This window comes from Elephas maximus, chromosome 12 (genome assembly GCF_024166365.1).
Source record: "Elephas maximus indicus isolate mEleMax1 chromosome 12, mEleMax1 primary haplotype, whole genome shotgun sequence".
Classification (NCBI taxonomy): domain Eukaryota; kingdom Metazoa; phylum Chordata; class Mammalia; order Proboscidea; family Elephantidae; genus Elephas; species Elephas maximus.
The window spans coordinates 87,470,304-87,496,427 of NC_064830.1; the positions used below are offsets into that span (position 1 = coordinate 87,470,304).

Genomic DNA, 26,124 nt, shown 5'->3' on the forward strand with positions numbered 1-26,124 from the left:
ACAGACACGGGAAATCTGGGATGGAAAGGAGAAGTGTGCTGCCACATTACAGGGAGAGCAACTAGGGTCGTATAACAATGTGTGTATATGTTCTCTTCTGTGAGAAACTAACTTGAGCTGTAAACTTTGACTTAAAGCACAATTTAAACAAAAAGAAAAGAAATGCAGCTCAGAAGTGGCTCAGCTGGAACGTACACCCAAGACTCCTGACATGGTGGCTGGGAAAGCAGAGGCCACAGGCCCCTCAGAAAGTGTCCAGGAAGGTGGTTCTCGCCCCTTCTGGCCACAAGCCTCTCTTCTGGGTGACCCCTTCCCTCCAGCGGAGGCACTGATGTGACTGGTGTGGGGACAGCATTGTTCTCCCTGGACTCTGGCCCCACCTCACAGTCTCCAGCACCATGGAAACCAAGCCAGCCAATCAGAACACTCAGGTATAAAAGGAGACCTTTCTGAATTGAGCCACCTCTCCCCAGACAAGCCACCACTCAACATTCAGAGGCTTCCCGGGGGACCCCCTCTTCCTGGATAAACAAACCCAGCTGGCTTCCATTTTCCTCCAAGAAGGAAAGGGGGAGTCTCCCGCCTGGGATGCCCAGGGACAAGATCCAAATCTGCAGTCACCCTGCCTAGAGCTCCAGTCACATGCATGGCCATGCCACAACACAGGGACGCCTCAGGACCTCCTGAAAAGTTCCTGCAGTGACCTGGGGGGCATCCATAGCAGTGAGAGCGATGTGTCCAGCATGAGACATCTCAGCCCCGGGAAATGCAGTAGTATCAGCCTGGCGAGCAGCGGGTACGTGGGGGATAAGGAGAACAGCGAGGTCAGCTTGGTGGGCAGTGGTCGAGTCTCAAGGTTGAGTAGAGGGCTCAGCAACCAGGCAGGCAGCACCCAGACCAACCATCTGTGTGCCACCTACTCCTCCGTCCAGTTAAAGGGCCGGCAGACCGGCCAAGCCAATAGCTGCAAGCAGACTGGAGGGGAAAAGTGAGACCAGCCTGCCAGGCAGCAGCACCAGCAGCAGAGCCAGCAGCCTGACCAGCATCAGCTTCATCAGCCAGGGCAGCAGTGCCCTCACCTACCAGGTGAGCAGTGGGCTGGTCAGTTCCACAGGCAGCCTTCCCTCCAGCCAGACCGGCAGCTGCCAGACCAGCAGGGTGAACAGCAATGTGCAAAGTGGGCTGGACAGCAGCAATACCAGTCTGCAGGAGGACAAGGCTCAGGACAATGTGAAAAACAGCAGCCAGATCATTGAGGGCAAGCAGCTGCCCAGATGTGCATGCCTCTATGAGGACACTGCTCAGCCCCTAAATCCTCTCTAAGAAACAGACTTGGGGACCCAGACCTCACCCAGAGTGGCTATGACCAAAACAAGTAGAAAGGGCCTTTTAAATGTGCACACCAATTGTGTCAAGTGTGCACAATGGGTAGTACCATCTGTAGCAACGATTATCAGCAGACAGGGCACATGTAGCAGAAACTATTGATGGTAAGCACCATCTATACTGAGAATCAGCAATTGATCGTGACACCATCTAAACTGAGAACCACCGTTAGTAAGAACAACTGCCTCAAGATCCATCGGTGGTGGCGCCACCTGTGTGAAAGCCACCAATGGTAGTAACATCAGTATTGGGAACCTCAGTGATGAGCCATCCATAGCAAACTCATCAGTGGTGAAGCCACCTGTCCTGAGAGCCATCACAGTGGGACCATCTGTACCCAAAATCATCGGTGGTGACATTATTACCACCAATGGCAAGTGCCAACGATAGTAAGAACCACTGATAATAAGAAACCATATGAAGTTAGTCCTACCCATGATGAAACTATCCTAAGTGATGACAACCACCTTGGCAAGCTCAAGAGAAACAAGTATCAGCCATGGCGGGGACTGTCCATGTCCAGAGCCACCTGATGTGAGCACCTTCCATGGGGAACCATGTCCACAAGGAACTTGGTCCCTGCCGAGTTCTGTAACACTCACATCCGTGGTGTGCACTGCCCAAAGGAGTACCGTGCACAGGGCCAAGGTCCACAGGGAGCACCTCCAATGAGGACCATCATCACTTACCATTGCTCAGGAGCACAGTCCACAGTGACTCTCATGAGGGGAGTACTACTAGAGTGGCTGTGAGTGACGCCAGCCCGTGAGAGCACTGTGTAGAGAGAATGCTGGTGAGCACTGTCCACTGGGAGCAGCAACCTTGAATAGCATCAACCAAGGGAGATTTATACCATTCATTGTGAGCACTGCCCCCAGGCAACCTCAACCCAGAATATTCCCAAGGCAAATGTTCACTGATACCCACTCATGTCTCCATGTGAATCTCAGAGGAGGCAAAGAGAAAAACAAAGGAGACCAAAAATCATCCTTTGTTGAGATGGCTGAGACAGTGCCTCCTGTGGCAGAAGTAATCTCGTGGTAAATGCTTAATGGCTACAGAGACCCAACAGCCGAGAACGGCTGAGATGGGAGTTCTCTGGGCCATATGCTGAATGTCCACTAGGTGGATGGGAGGGCTGAGGTCTCTGCCCCTCCCCTTCTCAGGACACTGAAGCCTCTCCCTCCACTCACCACGCAGACCTGGGAGAGCGAGCGGGTCTGCCAAGGGGCAGAGGCCAGAGACAGGAAGACATGCACGAGGTAACAGATGGGAAGCTGAGGGGGCACCAAAGACAATAAAAGGTGTCAGGAGATGCTATATGTGTGTGTGTGTCTACGCATGCGCTCTGGGCCAAGGTTATAGTGGTAGTGGGCTACACGTTAAAGTGCTCTGGAAAGAGAGGAAACGGCTTAGCTATGAACTCTTCTACTTCTAAGCTGATGATTTGGGGCAACATGTTTAACCTTCCCGAGCCTTAGTTTCCTCATCTGGAAAATGGGGACAATCTCTGCTATTTCATATTTGGGATGGTTACATGGATTATATGAGAATGTATATGAAGTCACTGGCAAGTAATGGATATTAAGTCAACGTTTGTTTCCTTCCCTTTCCTCACTCATTGTAAAATGGACACAGTGGTTTCTGCCTTGCTTAGTCGTAGGCACAGAAAGGTAGTTACTGCTAATATGTAGAAAGGGTTCTTGGCCCTGCAACAACAGCAAAAGGTGGAGCTGTAACATCTGCTGGGAGGCCAGACTTGTTTCCCCAGACAAGGTCACATTCACAGGCACAGGGGTTAAGACTGCAGCGTATCTTTTAGATGGTTTTGATAGGTTTGAGGAGGCGTGAGTGGTTCTGGGTGAGGGCACCACATGCATGCTCTGGGAGTCCCTTCGCAAGTGTGAGCACCCCTTTTGAGTATGTCCTCTCCTTGGCCTTCCTCCAGGCAAAGCCACGTGGGCTGTGCAGGGCCTGTGCACTCACAACCTGGGGCAGACAGAAGGGCTTCCCACCCTGCCCAAGTGAGCCCCCATCTGTGCACCTAGCCCTGGGGGACACTTAGCTGCCTCACTGTCCCCCATCACGGTCCTCCTCTCCACCAAAAGAACCCCTGGTCTCCCCTTAGGATACCCGCCCCTTGCTATCCTCTCAGAGGAGAACAGAGGCTGTTAGGAGGCAGACAAAGCTGTAGCCAGAGCAGTGCTGGATAACTGCATGCTTGACCTCTCAGCTGGGAGGCTAGATGCTCAGACACAGCAGGGCCAAACTGAGTTCACCACCTCCCCTGGCCACTTCCTCCTCACGCACCCCTTCTTAGCAAACAGCATCATCACATCCAGGGCCAAGCTGGAACCCCGCACTTCACACCGGTCCCTAAAGCCCTCCTGAACTTTTCCATCCTGCCCACTTTTGCTGCTGGCCCCTAACCAGGCCATCATCTTCCCAGAGGATTAAGGCACCAGCTTCCTCTAGGCTAGAAGCTCTTAACCTCGGCTGCACATTAGAATGACCTGCAGAGCTTTAAAAAATGTAGATGCCAAGGCCACCCTCAAGACACTCGGATTTCCTTGGACTGGGGAGAGGGTGTGGCATCATAATTTTTTAAAGTTCCCCAGGTGATGATAATCTTCCACTGGGAGTGGTTTCCACTGGGATTAGTTTCCTAGGGCGGCCAAAACAAAACACCACCAAGGGTGGTGGCTCTTAAGAGCAGCACTTGATTGTCTCACAGTTCTCTGGAAGCTAGAAGTCAGAATTCAGGGCATCAGCAGGACCATGTTCTCTCTGTCCACTCTAGAGGAAGATTCTCCCTGGTCTCTTTCAGCTTCTGGCATCCCTAGGCATTTGTTGGCATTCCTTGGCTAGTTGTAGAGTAGCCAAAATGTGGCATCTCCCCTGTGTGTGTCCCTGTTTCCATGTGTCTTAGTAATCTGGTGCTGCTATAACAGAAATACCACCAGTGGATGGGTTTAACAAACAAGTTTATTCTCTCACAGTCAGTAAGCTACAAGTTTGAATTCAGGGCACCAGCTCCTGGAGAAGGCTTTCTCTCTCTGTCGGCTCTGGGGTAAGGTCCTTGTTATCAATCTTCCCCTGATCTAGGAGCTTCTCAGCACAAGGATCCTGGGTCCATAGGACACGCTCTACTCCTGGCACTACTTTCTTTGGTGGTATGAGGTCCCCCAGTCTCTCTGCTCACTTCTCTCTTTTGTATCTCAAAAGAAATTGACTCAAGCTACAACTTAATCTTGTAGATTGAGTCCTGCCTCATTAACATAACTGCCTCTAATCCTACCTCATTAACATCATAGAGGAAGGCTTTATCACAGAGAGGAAAATCACATCTGATGGCAAAATGGTGGACAACCACACAATACTGGGAATCATGGCCTAGCCAAGCTGACACACATACTGGGGGGACACAATTCAATCCACAGCACCATGTCTGCCCTTTTGTCAGAAACTACTCAGAAGGGATTGGGATTAGGATTAGGACCCACCTTACTCTGGTGAGACCTAGCTTAATTTAACTGATAACATCTGCAAAGAAAAACCCTATTTCCCCAAACAAGGTTACATTCACAGGCACAGGGGTTAGGATGGCAACCTATCTTTTTGGGGAACACAGTTCAATCCATAACACTGCACTCTCTTTTATAATCTACTTTCAACCCGGGGGTTAAGAATTGACAAGCCTGCCAAGGCCTGGAAGGTGATATAAGGGAGTAGGCAGGGCTTTGGCAAACTGGGGAGTCTATGTCCATCTAAGGAGAAGCCAGAAATCCAGAAATCTATGTAAAATCTCCTGATTTCTAATGTTTGTCACAAATTCAAATTCTTTAATAAAAAAATGAAAAAAACACTGCAGGGCCAATGAAACACTTCTCAAGGCAGGATTGAGCCCACACACCAATGACTTCTGTGTCTACACAGAGAACAGAGAGATGTTTGAAAAACAAAAAATCTGTTTATATTCCACCCTTGCTTAAAACTCAGTATTTTCCCATTTTCCAGAAGATTTAAGATGGCATTCAGGGCTCTTCAAACATTGACCCAAGTGCGTTTTCCCTACACTCCCTCCTGTCACTTCCCCCTAAACCTTCCCCACACCATCCGTGCCAGACTGCTCCCCATTTCTCCAACCTGAATTGCTCTTTCAAGCAGATTAGCTTTTGCACGTGCTGTTCCCTGTGCCAGACATGCCCTTCCTCCCTTCTCTGCCTAGTGAATCGCTTCCAAACTTCAAGGGCTAGTTCAAATGTCGCCCTTGGTTACGCCTTCCCCAGGCAACATTCCTGCAGCCTCACGGACCTCAAGTGGGTACAGACTTCTAATTCAAAATGGCGTGTTGACCACATAGATGTAGCTTCCCCATCTCCCAAGACCCTCTAAGATGATGGCAAAGAATATCAACAAAAGGTTTAAACACATAATAATGAGGGAAACAGCGAGGTCAATGGGGGATTTCAGCAGTCAGAGAAGGCAGAAATGGGATCAAGAAGTGGTCACATATGAACCAGACAGAGAGGACACATAGTGGGGCAACGGGCTGAGGAAGATTCCCTGCCAGGCAGAGCCAGGAGGCTGGGAGAGAGAACAGGCTGACACAGGAGGACGCAAGTAAGGGACCATCAAGAGTCTGTGCACAGAACTGTTACTTCCAAACCTCGCCCTTGCAGCAGCACTTGGCCATGTTTCAAATTTATAAAATGCTTACCATGTGTTGGCACTGTTCCAAGCATTTTACAAGCAGCAACTCCGCCACCCTCCCTTGTATTTTTTTCTTTCAGTTCAAATAAGTTTTTTAAATTGAGATAATTGACACAGTAAAATTCACCTTTTCTAGTGATTAGTTCTATGATTTTTGGCAAACACATACAGTCACGTATACACCACCACGACCAGAATATCAAATGCTGTTAAGTCCCTGGGTTACAGATATCTGACTTAGGGACAACGCCTACTTGCCCCTTAATGTATGTAAATTTGCCCTCACTTTGAAACAACCGAACCAATCCTTACTTGCAACAAACTCTTCATCACAGTCACCCCCTCTTGCCACAGGTGCAGCTATTAACTCACTGAAAAGGCTTTGGGCCTTTTCTTGCACTAACCCCAAACCACCAAACCCACCGCCGTCGAGTCACTTCTGACTTATAGCGACCCGATAGGACAGAGGAGAACTGCCTCACAGAGTTTCCAAGGAGCGCCTGGAGGATTTGAACTGCTAACCTTTTGGTTCGCAGCCATAGCTCTTAACCACTATGCCACCAAGGTTTCCTCTGGCGCTAAAGTAAGGCTAAATAAGAACCATATGCCCCTGTTCCAACTTATCTACAAATTTGACTTAAAGACACAGGAGTAGATCTCATCCGTGACCCAGGGACTGCCTGTAGTTCTATCACCCACCCCCCAAGAAATTCCCTCATGCCCTTCTGTAGTCAATCTCCTCCAATACCCAGCCCTCAGAAGCCACCGACCAAGTTCCTGTCCCTACAGTTTTGCCTTTTCCAGGATGTCATATAACGCTCCTTTCACTTGGCATAATGCACACTGTTGCATGTATTAGTAGGTCATTTCTTTTTATTCCCGCATAGTGTTCCATTGTATGGAAGTACCGCAGTTCGTCGGTTCCCTGTCGAAGGACATTTGGGTTGCTTCCAGTTTAATAACCACAAGTTTTGCGTGAACTTAAGTTTTCATTTCACTTGGGTAAAGGGATGCAGTTGCCGGCTGGCACGGTAAACGTATTTAACCTCAGAAGAAACTGCCAACTTATTTCCTGAAGTGACTAGAAAGTTGTCAGCATTTTATACTGTCAGAGTTTTGGTTTTAGCCACTTGTCTTTCAATTATCTTATATGAGGTCATTCTTACCAATCTCCTATTATTAGCCCCATTTTACATAGGGAGAAACTGAGACTCAAAGGTGCTAACTTGCTCAAGCTAGGAAGTGGCAGAACTGGGATTTGAACTGGGCCACCTGGCTGCGAGTTCATGATCTTATTCATGGCCTTTCTACCCTCCCTTCTCTGCTTTGGACACTCGGGGCCCCCGGCATACCTTGGCAACAAGCCGCACCCATGCGCAGAGCTCCCAGTCAGCTGTCTCCCAACCACTTGCATGCGTGAGAGTGCATGCATCTGCCCTGAGGGTAGGTCTGTGCCCCATCCATCTATGTACCCTCCATGCCCACTTCCATGCCCACAGCTTCCATGATGGGCAAATGAATGAATGAGCAAGTGAGTAAATGGTTCAACTAGAAGGTGACAGCTGGGTCCTCTAAAGTCTGTACCCCAGCGACTGCAGCACACTGTCCAAAGACAAACGTGGCCCCAGATCCAAAGGTTAGCTAATGCCCTGGGTGCATGCCTGCATCCCCAGGACCGCTCCATCCTCCTCTCACTGTCTGCCCAGCAGGTATGTCTGCGCCTGGTACTCTCCCACCCTAGCACCAGGGACCAGCAAGTACTTGAAGCGAGGACCATTTTTCACACCGGCGCAGTGATTTTTCCTTTCCTGTCCACTAACTCAGGGTCCGGGGTGGCAGCGGGGTTGGAATGATAGGTTGGCTGCAGGCGCTAGCTCCTAAATTATTAACTGGGCTGGGGACAGAGTTGCTTACAAATGCTGTCCGCCTAGCAGACCGAGGCGGCCAGCAGACTTCAAACAGGCCCGGAGCCATGGAGGTAGGAGAGAGGGATTGGGCTGGGTGGACCTCACATGCTTAATGAATCTGAGGCCTCTCTTCCCAGATGCTCCCTTGGACTCCAACTGGCCTGAAAGGAGGTCATCCTCCATGCTTTCTTCACAGTGTAGTGCCTACTCCTGTTGGATTCAGGACTCCTGACCTCTCCTCTCCTCTCCACTCTGAAGACTGCAGGCAAAATGTATTTAGTCTGTGGATTGTGATTCTTTATGAGCTGGGAGCTTGCTGGGAAAGCCAGGTCCTTGTTCAGTGGCTCACCAAGGGTGGGGGCGGGGGGAAATAGGGTGTCTTAGGTTGGGTCCCTTGAAACAGAGCCTGAGATAGGGATTCATGTGAAAGTTACTGAGGGAGTGCTCCCAGGAAAAGGAGTGTGAGGGAAGCAGGACATGGCAGGGAAGGGGTTAAGCAAGGGTGTGGTCTCAGCCCCATTCCACATGGAGCTCTGAGGAGGGAACTGCGCCACAGACCGGCTCCCACTTTTCCTCAACGGGGACTGACCTTCCATACCTGTGCACTCTGGGTGGGGTGAATATAACGTCATGGGTGAGACGGTTCCCATTTGGCCAAAAGCAAATGATCCAGAGAAGTGGCAGCTGGCAGCCATTCGCAGCAACACTGGACAGGCAGTCCAGAGTGGTATGGTGGTTCCACAGCGATCAGGAACCCAGCTCCTCCATCTTTCCACGCCACCCTCCTCAGGATGAGGCTCTCAGGCTCAAGGTCCAAGATGGCTGCCCAAGTTCCAACCAACACATCTGCTTTCAGTGCCAGCACAGGGAGGAGGGGGAGAAGAAAGTCTTTCCCTCCCTTTTTAAAGAAGATATCCTAAAACTCCGTACACCTAACTATAAGGGAGGCAAGAAACTTTGGCCTTTATTGCACAAAGTAATGTACAGGAATAAGAAAGGAAGAAATGGATCTTATGGTAGACTATTACAGTATCTGTTACCAAACAAACAAAAAAACAGTTGCCATCGAGTTGACTCAGAATCATGGAAATCCCATGTGTGTCAGAGTACAGAGCAGAACTGTGGCTCTATATGGTTTTCAGCAGCTGATTTTTTGGAAGTAGACTGCCAGGACATTCTTCCAAGGTTCCTCTGAGTGGACTCGAACCTTCAACCTTTTGATTAGCAGCTGAGAGCATTAGCTGTTTGCACCACCGAGGGATTTCTAATATCTGCTACAGCCCCCACATATCCATCCTCACCGTAGCAGCTACAGGAACATTTTGCCCTCTATGACATCATCTTTTTACTTAAAACCTTTGTACAAGCTGGCAAAAATGGCCCCAATATTAGCAACTCCTCCCATTAAAAGGGGTCTATTTTTCCGTCTTCTGAATCTGAGATGATCTTGTGACTTCCTTTGACCAACAGAAAGTGACGGAAGTGATTCTCTGCTAATTCCAAGACGAGGCCTTAAGAGGTCTTGCAACGACTGCACTAACGCCCTTGAAACTCTGCAACCATCAGGTGAACAAGCCCAGGCTCACCTGTTAGGGGATGAAAAGTCACACGGATAAAGCTCCTCATCACTCCCGCCATCCCCATCAAGGCGATCATAACCAACCAGCCCCAGATGACCCACCAGCTGACCACAGATGTACGGACAATCCCAGCTAGTATCAGCTAAGCCTTCCCCAGACCACTAGTTGATCCCAGCCCAGGCTGCTAACTTACAGCCTCCTGGGCTAAATAAGAGATGGTTTTTTGTTTTGTTTTGTTTTTTAAGCCAGTATATTTTGGGATGATTTGTTACACAGCAAAAGTTAACTTATAATGTTCCAATGACTTTTCCTTGCTCTCAGGATAAAGAACAAAATAAGTTCACCATGACCACCATGGCTTTGCTGACCTTTCTGGTCTCATCATAAACCACATTCCTCTCACTTTTTGTGGTGCCTTCATTTCCTCAAACCTGCTGACCCCAGAACCTTTGTCCCTTTCACCAGGTTACTTCCTTCTCTTCCTTCAAATCCCAACTCAGGTGTTGCTTCCTTGAGGAACATGTCCTGGCCTATCCGACTGCATTCAGTCCCCTTGGCAGACACTCTTGGAGCACTATATCCTTCTTTTTCACAGCACTTAATTTGGGTTATAACTTTGCATTTATTTGTATGATGCGATTCTTTGACTAAAATCTGCTTCTCTGCTACCTTTAACTTCACAACGGCGTGAACTGTGTCTACCGTGCTGGCTGTTGTGTTCCCAGCATCTAGAACCGTGCCTTGCGCAGCACAGGTGCTCAATAAGTACTTCGGAATGAATGAGTTGAATCTGAGCACCGCAAAGGTGGCCTAATGAAAACCAGTCAAACGCTGATTGTAGTGATAGGTCTTAAAATACAGAAGGTGATGAAATGAGAACCTACAGAGGTTGAATTCTCACACACACACACACACCCCGTTTGACAACTTGATAATTCCCAAAAGTCATAAAAATGACTGTCAATACTTGACTTATCACTAGGTCTCAGAAAGGGCCACCTGCTCTCCTTAAAGAAGTTGTTAGTTACGGTTTATGAAAACCTGCCTGGAAGTACCTCCTTTCTGATGAGAATCCTTTACTTTTCTATCACACAAACCTGTGCGAGCACAAGATGGCCTCATCTGAATCCTAGAATCCACTGTGGCTTAGAGAAATGGCTCTGGGTTCAGAATCCCTGGGTATGTTTTCAGCTCTGCCACACGCTAGCTATATCACTTGGAACATAATGTCTTAGCATTTCTAATCCTTAATCCCATCATCTGTAAAATGGGGATAATAACAGCCCCTTCTAGGACTGCTATGGAAACCCTGGTGGCATAGTGGTTAAGAAATATGGCTGCTAACCAAAAGGTAAGCACTCCTTGGAAGCCCTATGGGGCAGTTCTACTCTGTACTTTAGGGTTGCTACGAGTCAGAATCAACTCAACGGCAATGGGTTAATGGGTAGAACTGCTGTAGGGAACCCTGGTGGCACAGTGGTTAAACTGCTCAGCTGCTAGCCAAAAGGTCGGCGGTTCAAACCCACCAGCCACTCCGAAGGAGACAGATGACATGGCAGTCTACTTCCATAAGGATTACAGCCTCAGAAACCTCACGGGACAGTTCTACTCTGTCCTATAGGGTTGTTATGAGTTGGAATCGACTCAACAGCAATGGGTTTAGGGTTGCTCTGAGGTAACCCTACGAGATGGTGTATGGTAAAGCGCTTAGTTGGGTGCACACAGCAGGCCCTTGATAAGCAGCAGCCACTGTTGCAGTGGAGCCTGGAGCTGGCATGGGTCTCCGTTGAGGCCGCCCACAGCTCAGGTTCTGTTACCACTGTTTACATGTCTCTCTGACCTTCACCCCCACCATGAATCCTCAAAGCCAGGAGCTGTGATTCCTTGTACCCTAACTCCTAGCTCAGAGCCTGGCACAAACTGGGTGGCGATTAATGTTCACTGAATGAAGAAATGAGAATCTGAAGAGGAATGTAGGAATTCAATTCATTCATTCATTCAACACTCACCTAGTGCTGAACCCTAGGCTAGATGGCAGAGAACTGAACATTATTTCTTCCCTCAAGGTGCATATAGCCTGGGCAGGAGTCAAAAATCATCAGCTGGTAGGTGATTTCACTTAAGATCCAAGTTGCCTGCCGCCTGAGATCTGGCAACACTACCAGCCCCCTGTTCCTACCTGGCAACAAGCAGCAGGAATAGAGTTCCCTTGGCTCACAGGCCTTTGAGTTTGCAATCCTGGTCTAAAGGGAGAGGTAGAGAGGTAAAGCAGAATTCACAAGACAGTGCAGTAAATGGGGTGATGGGGCAAAGTGGAGGGTGGGAGCCCAGATGTGAGGGGCCCCTCACTCAGCCCAGGTGGGAAGCGAGCAGCAAGGAAGTGAGGACGGGGCTCAGACTCCATACTGGACACATGCTGGGTAACTATGGTTAGGTCCATCCTTTTCCCTGGACTTTCATTTCCCCCAGAAGGACATGAAGGGGCTCTAGAAGATGGACTGTTTTTAAGCATCTTTAAAAGCTTCTGAAACCATCCCTCTGCCCCCCAAATGAAAGTAGACATACACAGAGACAGAAGCAGAGCTGACCCGGAAGAAGGCTGGAGCAGCAGGGCAGGGCCCAAGCCAATTAGGCCCCTACCCTCCCACTCGTTCCCCTCGTGGAGCCCCAGGCCACTTCCCCAAATTGCAGGGTCCTGGAGAGGATAGGGAGTCCTGGTGGCACAATGGTTAAGTGTCCAGCTGCTAATCAAAAGGTTGGTGGTTCGAACCCACCAGCCACTCCATGGGAAAAGATGTGGCAGTCTGCCTCCATAAAGATAACAGCCTTGGAAAGCCTATGGGGCAGCTCTGCTCTCTCCTATAGGGTTGCTAGCAGTTGGAATCAACTCAATGCAGTTTTTTTTGGGGGGGGGAGGGCTGGAGGGGGAAGGGAGAACAGATAGAAAGAATGGTTCTGACACTCGTAGATCCGAAGCCACATCTCAGCAGCCCAGGGGCTGCAAACCTACAAACATCTGGGCCCAGGCAGGTAACATGAGTAATGACGTGAGCCAGGTTTACTCATAAAAGCTTCTTCAAGTGTACTCTTTCAATCCAGACATATTTGGTTTGTATATCAAACAATTATTCTTCATTTCTGCCAAAAAATATGTGCTCTCCCATTAGTCTTGAAATACGTGGCCCCCTTGGTCTATCTTTTGTTTTTCCGTTTTTGATCTAGGTGTAGATACTAAAAAATAGTTCACTTACCTCCTTGCTTTGTAGAAGAAAACGGTGGTGCAAGGATGATGACAGATAGCAGCTCCTATCAGCCCCGAAACAGGGAGATGATAGGGAATAGTGGGGACTGTGGTGAACTGGAGAATACAGCCCCATCTACAGGGTAGCTATCTCTCAGCTCCCACTAATGGTTGCCTCGCAGGAGGGTGGTACCAGTCTTGCCATGTCTGATACTTCAGTAAAATCAGAAATGCATATTTTTATGAGAAATCTCCTGATTTTTAAATAAAAAAATATTGGCAATTATTACTAATTTTTTTCTCCAGGCAAAACAAAGCTGCAAAAAAACATGTCCATAGGTCCAGGTTCATCCCCGGGGGCCACCAGTTTGAGACCTCTACTCTAGGAAAGCTGGCCTACGACACCAGTCCTCCTTGGAGATCAGCTGCCTTCCTACCCAGAACTTGGCAGGATTGGGTTTCAGCTGATGGTTCAGGGAAAGAAGAGTTGTCCTCACTTTGGGTGGGAAGTCCTTCTTGGAAGTCCCCACACGCTCCCTTCTGCCCCTCCATCCCACACACAGAATAGATAGGGTGCATAAACAGTGGTATGAAGGCAGCTTGAGACTGGATGAACTTCAGACCATGAAAAATGATTTTTTCCAAAATGACAAAAGACAACTCAGTTTGCACAGAGACAGAGGGGTTTAAACCACAGCCCTGGGGGCTTACACCAGAAAATAAGGTGAACTGCCAACCTAATTTTTCCATACCACAGTCCCAGGATCTTCCTAAAACAAATCCAATTATGTTGACACTATCCCGCTTAAAGGCCTGGGAGGGGCCTCCACGTCCAAAGGATAGCACCTCTCCTGGTTTCTGTCAACCAGGAGCCTCTGAAAACCTCTAAGGTTCAGTGGTTTATATGTCCCGATCCACATCAGTAACAAGGCCTGGCCTCCCTCACCAAACCAAAACCAAACCCATTGCCAGCGAGATGATTCTGACTCATAGCGGCTCTACAGGACAGAGCAGAACTGCCCTATAGCGTTTCCAAAGCTGTAATTTTTATGGAAGCAGACTGCCACATCTTTCTCCTGCAGAGTGGCTGGTGGGTTTGAACCACTGACCTTTCAATCAGCAGCCGAGCACTTAACCATTGCACCATCAGGACTCCTTCTCACCGTGCCAAACCAAAAAAACCAAACCTGTTGCTGTCAAGTCAATTCCAACTCATAGTGACCCTATAGACAGGGTAGAACTGCCCCACAGGATTTCCAAGGAGCGGCTGGTGGATTTGAACTTCCAACCTTTTGGTTAGCTGGTAAGCTCTTAAGCACTGTGCCACCCGGGCTCCTCTCACCAAATCAGAGTTCAAAAATCCTCCACTACCTATGAAATGTCTATCAATTCAGGTCTTGTACAAAAGCAACATTTTCTGCCAGCAGAGACCTCTCTGCTGAGCAAAAGTAATAAACACTCTGGGGTAGAAAACAATGTGGAAGGTCCCCCAAATTGCTCCTCCAAAGAACTAGGGCAAAGGTAACAACTCCTCAGGGTTTAGGAGGAAAATCTCCCAAGCCGTTTTTCCAAAGACCCAAGCTAAGAGGCCACATAAAGGAATTCACTGCACCACATTCTCAGTGGCTCCCCATTGCCCTCAAGATGAAGTCCAAACTCCAATGCCTTTCACTTGACCTTAACGCCTTCCAGTCTCTTATCATGCCCCACGTCCCCATGCAGTCCCCTCAAAAGCCCCACACTGCTCTACCTGGCACACTCACCCTTCTCTCCCTGCCCAGCTCTCTCCACAGGACTCAATTCAGGTGCGCCCTCCTCCAGAAAGCCTTCCCTCATTACACCTCAGCCTCAGGTTGGGCGGCTGTCCTCTGCACTCCCATGGCCCGTTCTGCTTATGTCTAACTTGTCCAAGGCACACTGGGCCGTTTTCTCCATGGCAAGGCAATAGTCACAGGGCTCAGTAAGGAGAAGGTACTCAATAGATCTGTGAAAGAGTGAAGTGGTCAGAGGGCTATTGACCATCCCATAACAGTTGTTTTTCAGAAAAGTCTACTCTTGTTACATTTTTGTTGCAACTGTCACAACACCTCACCATGATCGGTTGATTCACTAGGTTTCCTCTCTTCTCCTGGCTGGAGGCCTAGGGGCAGGCACACTAACTCCAAATGTACCTGTTATATGAGGCAGTGGCTGCCACAGTGAGTTCAAGCCTAGCAAGGACAGTAAGGATGGCTCAGGACCGGGCGGTGTTTCCTTCTGTTGTGCACAGGGTCGCTATGAGTAGGAACCGACTCCATGGCACCTAACAATAACAACATGACTTTCTTGGGGTGGCAGTAGCAAGCTGTGGCCATGTTTTTTAGGGCTGTGGGCATTATTTTTAGAGCCGCGTGCAAAAACTCATTCACAGAAATTATGCGGACTGCAAACACACGGCAGGACCGAAGATCCTCTCCTCACTGTTCATGAATATGTGTATCACTCCCTATACTAGGAGCAAATCTGCCTTAGTTGAGGGAGCTGGCAGCCTTAGGTCCAGAGACCCTGCCTGCCTCCCAGTTTGCAAACTGTGAATAAGCCTTTCTGTTCTTCCAACCCCACATCTGGCTGACTTCTGTTCGCTAGTCTGCTGGGCAAGAACTTAGTTGTCGGCTTCAGGAGGAAAGGAGAAAGGGAGAGGACGGAGGGAGGCAGGCAAGGAGGGGGAGGGAGGGAGGGAGGGAGGAAGGAAGGGAGGAAGGGAGAAAGGAAGGAAGGAAGGAAGGAAGTCGGTCTGAAAACGGAATAGACTTCCATCCTACAAAGCCTTTGGGGTATAGTCTGCCAGGGAACAGAGGCCCGAGTGACTGCTCAAAATCCCTTCCATTACTGGGACCTCCAAGAATCAGAGTCAATTCAAAGCTGGCAGGACGCCTACTCAGAGACTTTATCAATGAGCTAAGCGGCCATATTCCCTCCATCACAGCCCCAGCGCTACTGCGCCGACCCAATGACGTGGACGTCATTACGGGAGCTGTCCCCCAATCCTGATGGACCACGCCTCCGGACACGCCCCGAATGCGCCCTGCCGAAGAGCCCACCCCTACCCTGTTTCCTCGCCATATATAAACCCCTGAGCCTGCCAATCAAGGAGCCATCTTGGCCCACCCCCTCCCCTGCTTCTTTGTTTGGCCAACCAAATAAAGCCCGACTCGTGCCTCACTGTCATGCCCAGCGAGACCTGGAGTTCTGGTAACAATAACACAGCAGTGTGCAGGCAAAGCTGCAGGGAAAACTCAAACCAGAACTCTGCTGTGTTCCTGGCTTTTACTCACTTCCCCAAATGTCCCCTTCCTCACAAGGGGTCAGGAAAAAGTCGAGGTGATAGGCAGGGGCGGGGGGTGGCAACACTGGGAAGGACAGACACAGAAGCTGTTTTCTCTAGGTCTTTGTGGACTTTGGTGCCATGAATTATTCATCCAGAAATCGGCTTGAGGTAGTGTCTTAGTCTTAATTTTCAATTCCCTTAATGCTAGGCGATTCTCTGCTGAAAACCTCTCAATTATTAATGTTTCTAAAACAATATTTGTTTTCTCTGCATCTAGCAACAAGCCGAGGCCTCATAGCTAGTGATCCTGCTACAAAATTCCCCAGAGAGGCTCGACTTGCTGATGAGGCATTTCAAAGAGGCCAGGGGTGCTTTAGGCTGCAGCAGCAGCTAGACACGCAACATTAAGCCCACGTGAAGACAGGTCCTTAAAGGTTTCCTTGGTATCAGGTACAGTACAAGTATAAATGATAATAAAAACAACTACTGCTGTATCGCGTTCTTATGTGCAAGCATGAGGCCAAGAATTTTTATTCAATTCTTACAACTCTCTGGGGTAAGATTTACCATTTCCATTTTACAGATGATAAGACTGAGGCTCAGAGAGGTCCAATCCTTGTCCATGGTTATACAGCTCATAAGGGAGAAGAGCAGGGTTTGGATTTGAGCCTGTATGACTCCGTAGCCAGGCCATTCATCTTGACATGATGGTACTGCCTAGGATTTTAGTTACATCATGAGAGATATGGGGTAGATACAAGGGAGAACTTTCTCAAAGCAAACTGTGTTACTCTCAAACAGCATTTGGGACAGGGCATTGTTGAATGAGAAATATGAGTGAGATAAAATTCTGAAGGCTGGGGCAGCAGAATTGGGGGAACTCGAGTCCCTGAGAAGGACAGCATTCCTTCACTCAAATACAACCTAGACCACGCCAGGTCTTGCCAGTAGCAGGCGGGAGGGGAGTTTGAAGACAGTCTTCTTAAATAGGGACAAAGGAGCCCCTTTCCCTGGTACTCTGTCTGAGTGCCTTTTTAACACTCAGACACCATCATGGACAAAGGGCAAGATGGTGGTGCTGGAGCTTGGCAGAGTAAAGAGTACCCAAGCTTCAGAGTCAGACCAGCCTAGGAGGGTGATGCCAACTGAGCCACCTCTGAGACAGCCGCTTGTCCTTTCTGGGCCTCCCTTTGCCACATGTGTGAAATGGGTATACACCAGCCATTCCCTCACAGAGTTATTGTGCAGCATGCCTAACACCCATCACAACTGTGGCAGACAGTGAGAGACCCACAGACACCAGCCTCCCTCTCCCCTCCCTCAACTGAGCAAGAGGCTGATATTTTCAAAAAGGCTTGCTTAAGAGTAAGGGAAAGGACAGAGAGGAAACAAAGAAAATATCATTTCTTTTTCAAGACTCTTTAGCTACAAGGGGGAAAAAATCCACTCAAAATGGCTGACACGAAAGTTGGAGGAAGAGAAAAAGAGTGGTTTATCGTGAGACACAGCAATCTCACGGGCGTGAGAGCAAGGGATCCAGAGGAGCCTCTCGGGTCAGGGAATCAGCCCCAGACATTGGCCAAGGTTAGCTGTACTTCTCTCAGTGTCTGTCTCTCTCTCTCTGGAATTGCAGTGTCTGTTTTCCTGTCCTTTCCTGTGTCTGCTTCCCTCTCCTCTCTCTGCAAAATGGCTTTCTCAGCTTCTCTTTGGAGGAAGGTTGACACTTCATGGCTCCCTGGTTTTTAAGTCCTTATTCAAGTGCTCAGCAGCCTGATCAGCTTTGCTTATGCCCTATTCCAAATTCTAATTGGCCAAGCTTACTCTCAGGCATACAACAACAACAACTCTCCAGTGTACATGTTGGTCCAATCAGATAAGCCAGAGGATGTGGGTCGCGGTGCACAAACACGGCTGCTGGGGCTGCCTCTATGTACCTAGATGCAGTAGATGTTCTCCAAGATGGCCCCCAATGATCCTGTCTTCTGGTGTTCATGCCATGTGGCTCCTCTCCCCTAGTGACTCACTTCTAATGAGTAGAATGCAGTAAACCTGATGGACTGTCACCTCCAAGATGAGGTTACAGGAAGACTCTGCTTTCTTTCCACCTTGCTGGCCTCTCTTGCTGTCTCGTGGGCTCACTCTGACAGAAATCAGCTGCCATGTTGTGAGCTTCCTATGAAGGGGTCCATGTGGTGAAGATCTGCTTTCTCCAGCCAACAGGCAGTGAGGACCTGAGATCTGCCAACAGCCACATAAGTGAGCTTGGACGTGGACCCTCCCCAGTTGAGCCTGAGATGAACCACACTTTGACTGCAGTCTTGTGAGAGACCCTGAAGCAGAGGACCCAGATAGCCACACACAGATTCCAGACCCACAGAGAGTGACATTATATATGTTGTTTTAAGCTGGTAAGTTTTGGGGTAACTCGTTACACAGTAATAAATAGTATTATATAAATAATAACGTATATATGTGTGTTGTTGTTCTGTGCTATCAAGTCAATTCCGACTCATAGCGATCCTACAGGACAGAGTAGAACTGCCCTATAGGATTTTCAAGGTTTTAATCTTTAGGGACCACCACTTGCCTGTCATGTTGTGGTGGCTTGCATACTGTTGTAATGCCACAATAGAACAGTATCTGACTTGTTGCTTTGGACATGTCATCAGGAGGGATCAATTGCTGGAGAAGGACATCATGTTTGGTGAAGTAGAGGGCCAGCAATGGAAACGGACACCCTCAGTGAGATGGATTGGTACAATAGCTGCAATAGGATGATACGGGACAGGGCAACCTTTCATTCTGTTGTACATAAGGTTGCCATGAGTTGGGGTCAACTTGACGGCAGCTAATGACAACAAAGGGCTGATGTGGGAAGAAAAGAGATGAGACAAACATGGTCTGTTATTCATTTCTTAATTCATGCTGTTCCTTTGCCTCAATTTGGAGCAACTCCCAAGGGCTATCCAGACCTGAAGGTATGGCTGGCAGCAGCCTCAGCTGCAACCACATTGCAGACAAGCTTCTCTCTGCAAACCCTGCCTCCTCACTTCTTCACAGTGCGTCTCCTGAGAGCATACCCCATACACCTCTCACCGCCTCAGGATCTGCTCCAGGACTCAATCCAAGACAGTTGGAGGGCATTGTTCTGACATCTCATCTCCATTTGGTGGTCCCCTGGGCAACCTGTCCAAGACCGAGTCCATCATCCTCCCTGCCTCCCCAAAATTTGCCCTTCCTATGGCCATCCTTGTCTCTGGGAACATCACTACCAACTTCCCAGGTGTCCGAGCCAGAAATATGGGAGTTGTCCCGGACAACTCATGATCTAATCCATCGTCAGATCCTGCTGGCAGGCCTCAGACCAGCACTCAGGCAGCTGAACTCATCACAAACACATGCTCCCCCAGCCCAAGGCCATGGTCACGCCAGGCCACGTCGTCAAAAAGCCACATGAGGATGAGGCAAAGGAGACACTTGTATCAGGTATAAAATTTACAGGGTATCAAAAACTCAATAATCAAGATAGATATTATTTGATTTTTTAAAAATCAAAATTAACACACACACAAAAAAAAGCCTGTGATGGACAAAATTTAAAAAAAAAAAAAAAATTAAAGGAAGATAGGATCAGTAAGAGTATTGTGGCAAGCCACACTGGAGCATAAGAGAAAAGAAAAAATCAGTAATACTGATCCTGTCATTATTTAAAATGTTTTATTTTGTTTATCATGAACTTTTTTGCGTTAATTTTGATTTTTTAAAAAGTATTTCACTAAAATATTATTTATCGACTTCTGCTTCTGGGAAGATGGAGTATACTTGCTTTTAACTAGTCCTCCCACAAAAAAAATCTGTTGTTGTTGAGTCGATTCTGACTCTCCCACTAAGGACTAAAAACACTGTACATTATATATAAAACAGTCATAACGAAAGCAAGAATGCCAACAGAAACCTGTACACCAATGTTCATTGCAGCACTATTTACTAAGCCAAAAGGTAGGAACGACAGATGAATGGGTAAAGAAAATGTGGTGGATATACACAATGGAACACTGCTCGGTCATAAAGAGAATGAAGTCCTGATGCATGCCACAGCATGGATGAACCTTGAAAAATCACACTGAGCGAAATAAGGCAGTCACAAAAAGACAAATACTGTACAATCTCACTTATATGAAATAGAAAAAATGTAGAGACCAAAGCTTATTAGTGGTTACAAAGGGTTGGAGGGACAGGGAAAGGAGGAGTCAGTGGTTTGCAGGCTCTGAGCTTTCAATAATGGTGGTGGAATAGTTTGGAAAAGGAGCAGTGGTAATGGTTGCATAAGATGATGAATTTAATCAATGTCAGTGAATTATACATGTAAAGACTGTTGAACTGGCAAATATTTTGTTATATATACTTTCACTACAATAAGAAAAAAGTATAATACTCTGAAAGGTGGAAAGAAGAAGGGAAAACTGCTAGGGACATCAGGACCCAAGGAACAAAATCGTAGTGATTTCCTTGGTTTTCTTTTTGCCTCACATATTCCAGACTTGGAACTGAAGAAACTAGCAACCCAGAAACATCAAAAGGCACAGACACAAAAAGTCCCAACAGAAGCCTGTTGTCTCTTGTCAAAAGAACAGAAAAGGGACAGCCAAGCAAGGGAGAAAACTTTTAGACAATAACCACTCTACACCAGCCAAACACCACAGAAAAAACTGTGGCCCCACCGACACCCATGTCAGCAAAGGCCGAGTGGAGAACCTGGACTTCCACCCTTTCCAGACTGTATAACAAGGCACCCAACTGCCCCACCATGAGGGTATCAGAAAAGGCCAAATAGGAAATTTCATCCCCCCAGGGTAGTAACAAGCTCCCAGCTCCCCTCCCAAGATATCAATGGAGATCATATGGGGAGGGTGAACTTCCACTCAGCAGTAACAAGGCACTTCTTACTCAGAACTTTCACACGATGATGAAGCCATCTCCTCCTGGTGTCAGTGGAGGCCAAGAGGGGATCAGTAATGAGACACTCTGACCCCTCTCAATCGGGGAGGTATCAGAGACGCCTAATGAGGAGCCAGACTCCCAATCCTGGCCAGGATTAACCAGGAGCCTCACCCCACTCTGGATGTTAACAGAGACCAAGTGGAAACCTGGAATTCTACCCTCCACTCAGCAGCAATGAGGCAGTGGTGGTTCAGGGGTAGGATTCTTGCCTCCCTTGCAGGAGAGCCGGATTCAATTCCCATCTTTCAGTGGAGGCTTGCATATTGCTAAGATGCTGAGCAGATTCCAGCAAAGCTTCCAGACTAGGATGTACTAGGAACAAAGGCCTGGTGATCTACTTCCTAAAGTCAGCTAATGAAAACCCTATGGATCACAACAGTCTGATCCACAACCAATCATGGGGATAGCACAGGACTGGCAGTTTCGTTCTGTTGTGCATGGGGTTGCCATGATCCTGGGTCTGACTCAACCGTAGCTAACAATAATAACCTTCCCTCATCCTGCTGGAGTAGTGTCACAGGAAGCCAGCTAAGAGTCTCATTACATGATACGAAAATTTCTAGGTTTTAACTGAAAATTACTCATCATACCAAGAATCAGGAAGATCTCAAATTAAATGAAAAAAAAAAAAAAAGGACAATCAATAGATGCCAACACCAAGATGACAGAGATCTTAACATTATCTGGCAAAGATTTTAACCTAGCCATCATAAAAAGGCTTCTATGAGCAATTACAAACATGCTTGAAACAAATGAATAAATATAAAGTCTCAGCAAAAAATAAATAAACAGAATGTCCTAGTGAAGATATAGAAGACATAAAGAAGAAGCAAATGGAAATTTCAGAACTGAAAAATACAATAAATGAAACGAAAAACTCAATAGATGAGCTCAACAGCAGAAAGACAGAGACACAAAAGAATTAGTAAATTTGAAGATAGAACAATAGGAATTACCCAATTCAAATAACAGAGAGAAAATAGACGGGAAAAAAAAAAATGAACAGGGTCGCTGGGGCCCGTGGGACTACAACAAAAGACCTAACATTTGTGTCATCAGAGTCCTAGAAGGACAGAAGAAAGACGGTGGGGATGAAAAAGTACTTGGAGAAACAAGGGCTGAAAACTTCCCAAACCTGGCAAAGACTATAAACCTATAGATGCAAGAAACTGAGCAAACCCTAAACAGGATAAACAGGATATTGTCTAAAAATGAAGAAAGCCACACCAAGACACATCATAGTCCACCGCTGAAAACGAAATAAAAAGGGAGTCATTGTTTAAGGGGCACTGAGCTGCTGTTAAGGGAGATGGAAAAATTTGGAAACAGATAGTGGTGATGGTTGCACAATGTAATAAACAATTAATGTCACTGAATCATACACGTGAAAAATGTTGAAATGGCAAATGTTTACATTTATATATATATTGATAGATATAGACAGAAACCCTGGTGGCGCAGTGGTTAAGTGCTACGGCTGCTAACCAAAGGATTGGCAGTTAGAATCCGCCAGGCACTCCTTGGAAACTCTATGGGGCAGTTCTACTCTGTCCTATAGAGCCGCTATGCGTCGGAACCGACTCAACGACACCAGGTTTGGGTGTTTTTTTGGATAGATATAGATACATATTTATGTATCACAATTAAAAAACTAAAGACAAAAACTCTGTAAGCAGTGAGAGAAAGGACACTTAGCCTGTGGCCTAAAAACCATTTGAATGACAGTGGATTCCCCATCAGAAGCCAAGAAAATCAGAAGCAAGTAGCATAGCATTTTTTGAGTGCTTAAAGAAAAAAGTATCAACCTAATATTCTATAGTCAGTGAAAATATCCTTCTGGAATGTGGGAAAATCAAGACATTCTCAAATGAAGGAAAGTGAAGAGAATTTGTCAATGGCAGATCTAAAAAACTGGCTAAAGGAAGTTCTCTCACAGAAAGAAAATGATAGAAGAAGGAAATTTGGATCATCAGGAAGGAAAAGGAAGACAGAAATATAGGTAAATGCAATGCGTTTTTCTTCTCCTCTTGAGTTTTCTACATTATATATGAGATCAATGTAAAAATTCTAACACTACCCGATGTGTTTCTAAGTGCATGTAGAAGAAATACTTAAGGCATTTATAGCATAAAGGGAAAGGATAAACGGACGTAAAGGAAGAAAAGGTTTCTATAGTTCATTCAAATTGGTGAAATGTTGATACAGTAGACTGTGATAAATTATGTATTTATAATATAGTACCCAGAGTAACCACTAAAAAGGCCATTCAAAGAAATACACTCAAAAACACTATATGCAAATCAAAATGGAATTCTAAAAATTGCTCAAGTAACCTACAGGAAGACAAAAAGGACAAATGGAAAACAGAGGGAACAAACAAAATTTTTTTAAAAGCCTAAAAGACAAAGATTGGCAGGGAACTATATATTCTCTAAGGAAATTCACTTCAAACATAACAATATAGATAGGTTAAAGGTAAAAAAGATGGAAAACATGCAAACATTAACCAAAAGAAATGAGGAATATCTATATTATTATCAGATAAAGGAGATTTCAGAGCAAAACAAATTACCAGATACAGAGAAGGACACCATATAATGATAAAAGGTTCAATCCACTAAGAAGACACACACACACACAAAACCAGACTCGTTGCCATGAGTTGATTCGACTCATAGTGACCCTATAGGACAGAGTAGAGCTGCCCCACAGAGTTTCCAAGGCTGAGGTCTTGACAGAGCAGACTGCCATGTCTTCCTCCCACAACATAGCAACTGTAAATGTATATGCACGAAATAGTTGCCCAAAATATGTGCAGTCAGCGTGATGAATATAATTAATGTCACTGAATTATACATGTAAAGAAGTTGAAATGGCAAATGATTTGTTACATATTTTTATCACAGTAAAAAAATGTGTGCAGCAATAACGGATAGACCTTAACAAAAAAATAGACAAATCCACAATTATAGTTGGAGACTTTCGATAAAACAACCAGATAGAAAATCAGCAAGGATTGAGAAGCACTAAACAACACCATCAACCAAGAGGATTTAATTGACACAGAATACTCCATCCAACAATGACAGAATACACATTCTTTTCAAGTGCCCATAAAACAAATACCCAAATAGACCATCTCTTAAGCCATAAAACAACCCTCAATAAATTTAAAAGAACCGAAATCATTCAGAGTATGTTCTCAGACCACAATGAACTCAAACTAGAAATCAATAGCACAAAGAAAGCAGGAACATCTCCAAACATGTGGGAACTAAAAAACACACTTCTAAATCACCCCTGGGTCAAGTCCTGAGGGTTGTTTAAAAATACATTGGACTGAATGGAAAATACAATATAACAAAATTTACACAACTAAAGCAGTGCTGGAGGAAAATTTGTATCACTTAAGTGCTTACATGGGAAAAGCATAAAAATCTGAAATCAGTAATCTAAATTACCACTTCAAGAGCCTCGAAAAAGAATAGCAAGATTAACCTAAAGAAAGCAGAAATTAATAAAATTGAGAACATAGAAACTATAGAGAAAGATCAATGAAACACAAACCTGTTTCTCGGAAAAGATCAATAAAATTGATAAACCTCTAGGAAGATTAACAAAAAAAAAAAGAGACATAGATTACCAATATCAGGAATGAAACTGGAAATTACTACAGACCCTGCAGACATCCAAAAGATAGTAAATAAGTAAATACTATGAACAACTCTTACAGGTAAACATTTGACAACTTAGTTGAAATGAGCCAATTCCTTTAAAAGCACGAACTACCACAACTCACTCAACATTCAATAGATCATTTGAATAGCCCTGTAGTTATTAAGGAAATTGAATTTGTAATTTAAAAATTCTCAAATAAGAAGTCTCCAGGCCCAGATGGTTTCACGGGAGAATTCTACCAAGTGCTTAAAGAAGAATTAACACCAACTCTATAAAATCTCTTCCAGAAAGTAAATGAGGAGGGAATACTTCCCAACTCATCTTATGAAGCTGGTATGACCCTGATCCCAAATCAAAGACAGTGCAAGAATAAAGATATCTACAGACTAATATCCCTCATGAATATGGATACGAAAATCCTTAACAAAATATTTGCAAATATGATTCAGCAATATGTATTTTTTAATTATACACCTTGACCAGGTACTGTTTATTCCAGGGCAGAAAGGCTGGTTCAGCATTTGAAAATCAGTGTAATCCACGATATTAGCAGGCTAAAGAAGAAAAACCACAAGGATATATCAAATAATAAAGAAAAAAATTTTGCCATTTGAAAAAATCCAATACCCATTCATGATTTAAAAAAAAAAAACTCAGAAAACTAGAAATATAGAGAAACTTCCTCAACTTGATAAACAGCATCTACAAAAACACCTACGGCTAACATCATACTTAATGATGAAAGACTGAATGCTTTCTCCCTAACATCAGGAACAAGGCAAGGATGTCAACTTTCACCACTCTCATTTAACATAGTTCTAGAAGGCCTAGCCAGTGCAATAAATCAAGAAGAGGAATAGAAAAGCATACAGATCAGAAAGGAAGAAATTTGAGTGTCCCTAGTTGCAGATAATGTGCATCTTCATAGAAAATCCCAAGGAATCTATAAAAAACAAAAACTTCTAGAACTAATGAATTCAGCAAGTTTGCGGGATACAACGTAAACATACAAAAATCTTTTGTATTTCTATATACTAGCAATGGACACTGAAATTAAAAATACCATACCATTTACAATTGCTAAAAAAAAAAAAGAAATACTCAGGTATAAATCTAACAAAACAGACACAGGACATGTATGCTAAAAACTACAAGATGCTAATGAAAGAAGTCAAAGAATGTCTAAATAAATGAAGAGAAATACTGACTGTGTTCATGGATTGGAAAAAAAACAACATAGAAAAGATAGCAGCTCTCCTCAAATTTATATACAAGTTTACAAAAATTTCTTTCCTAATTCCAGCAAGATAT

General features: G+C 45.8%; 1 protein-coding gene across 1 annotated transcript; it reads left to right on the top strand.

Moving 5' to 3' along the window:
• The first annotated feature begins 398 nt into the window (after positions 1-398).
• Positions 399-3,414, top strand: C12H16orf82 (chromosome 12 C16orf82 homolog). Its single transcript, XM_049905043.1, has 4 exons — positions 399-431; positions 474-988; positions 1,131-1,276; positions 3,335-3,414. Exons 1-4 carry the CDS (start codon positions 399-401, stop codon positions 3,412-3,414), a joined length of 774 nt encoding a protein of 257 aa, XP_049761000.1.
• The last annotated feature ends 22,710 nt before the right edge of the window (positions 3,415-26,124 follow it).

What these genes read in the sequence shown, in the direction of transcription:
- C12H16orf82 (XM_049905043.1), top strand. Translation starts at nt 399, where the DNA reads ATGGAAACCAAGCCAGCCAATCAGAACACTCAG. An exon ending in CAGCCAATCAGAACACTCAG is followed by an intron (nt 432 to 473) that starts GTATAAAAGGAG and finishes ACCTCTCCCCAG; the next exon opens with ACAAGCCACCACTCAACATT. An exon ending in AAGCAGACTGGAGGGGAAAA is followed by an intron (nt 989 to 1,130) that starts GTGAGACCAGCC and finishes CCTTCCCTCCAG; the next exon opens with CCAGACCGGCAGCTGCCAGA.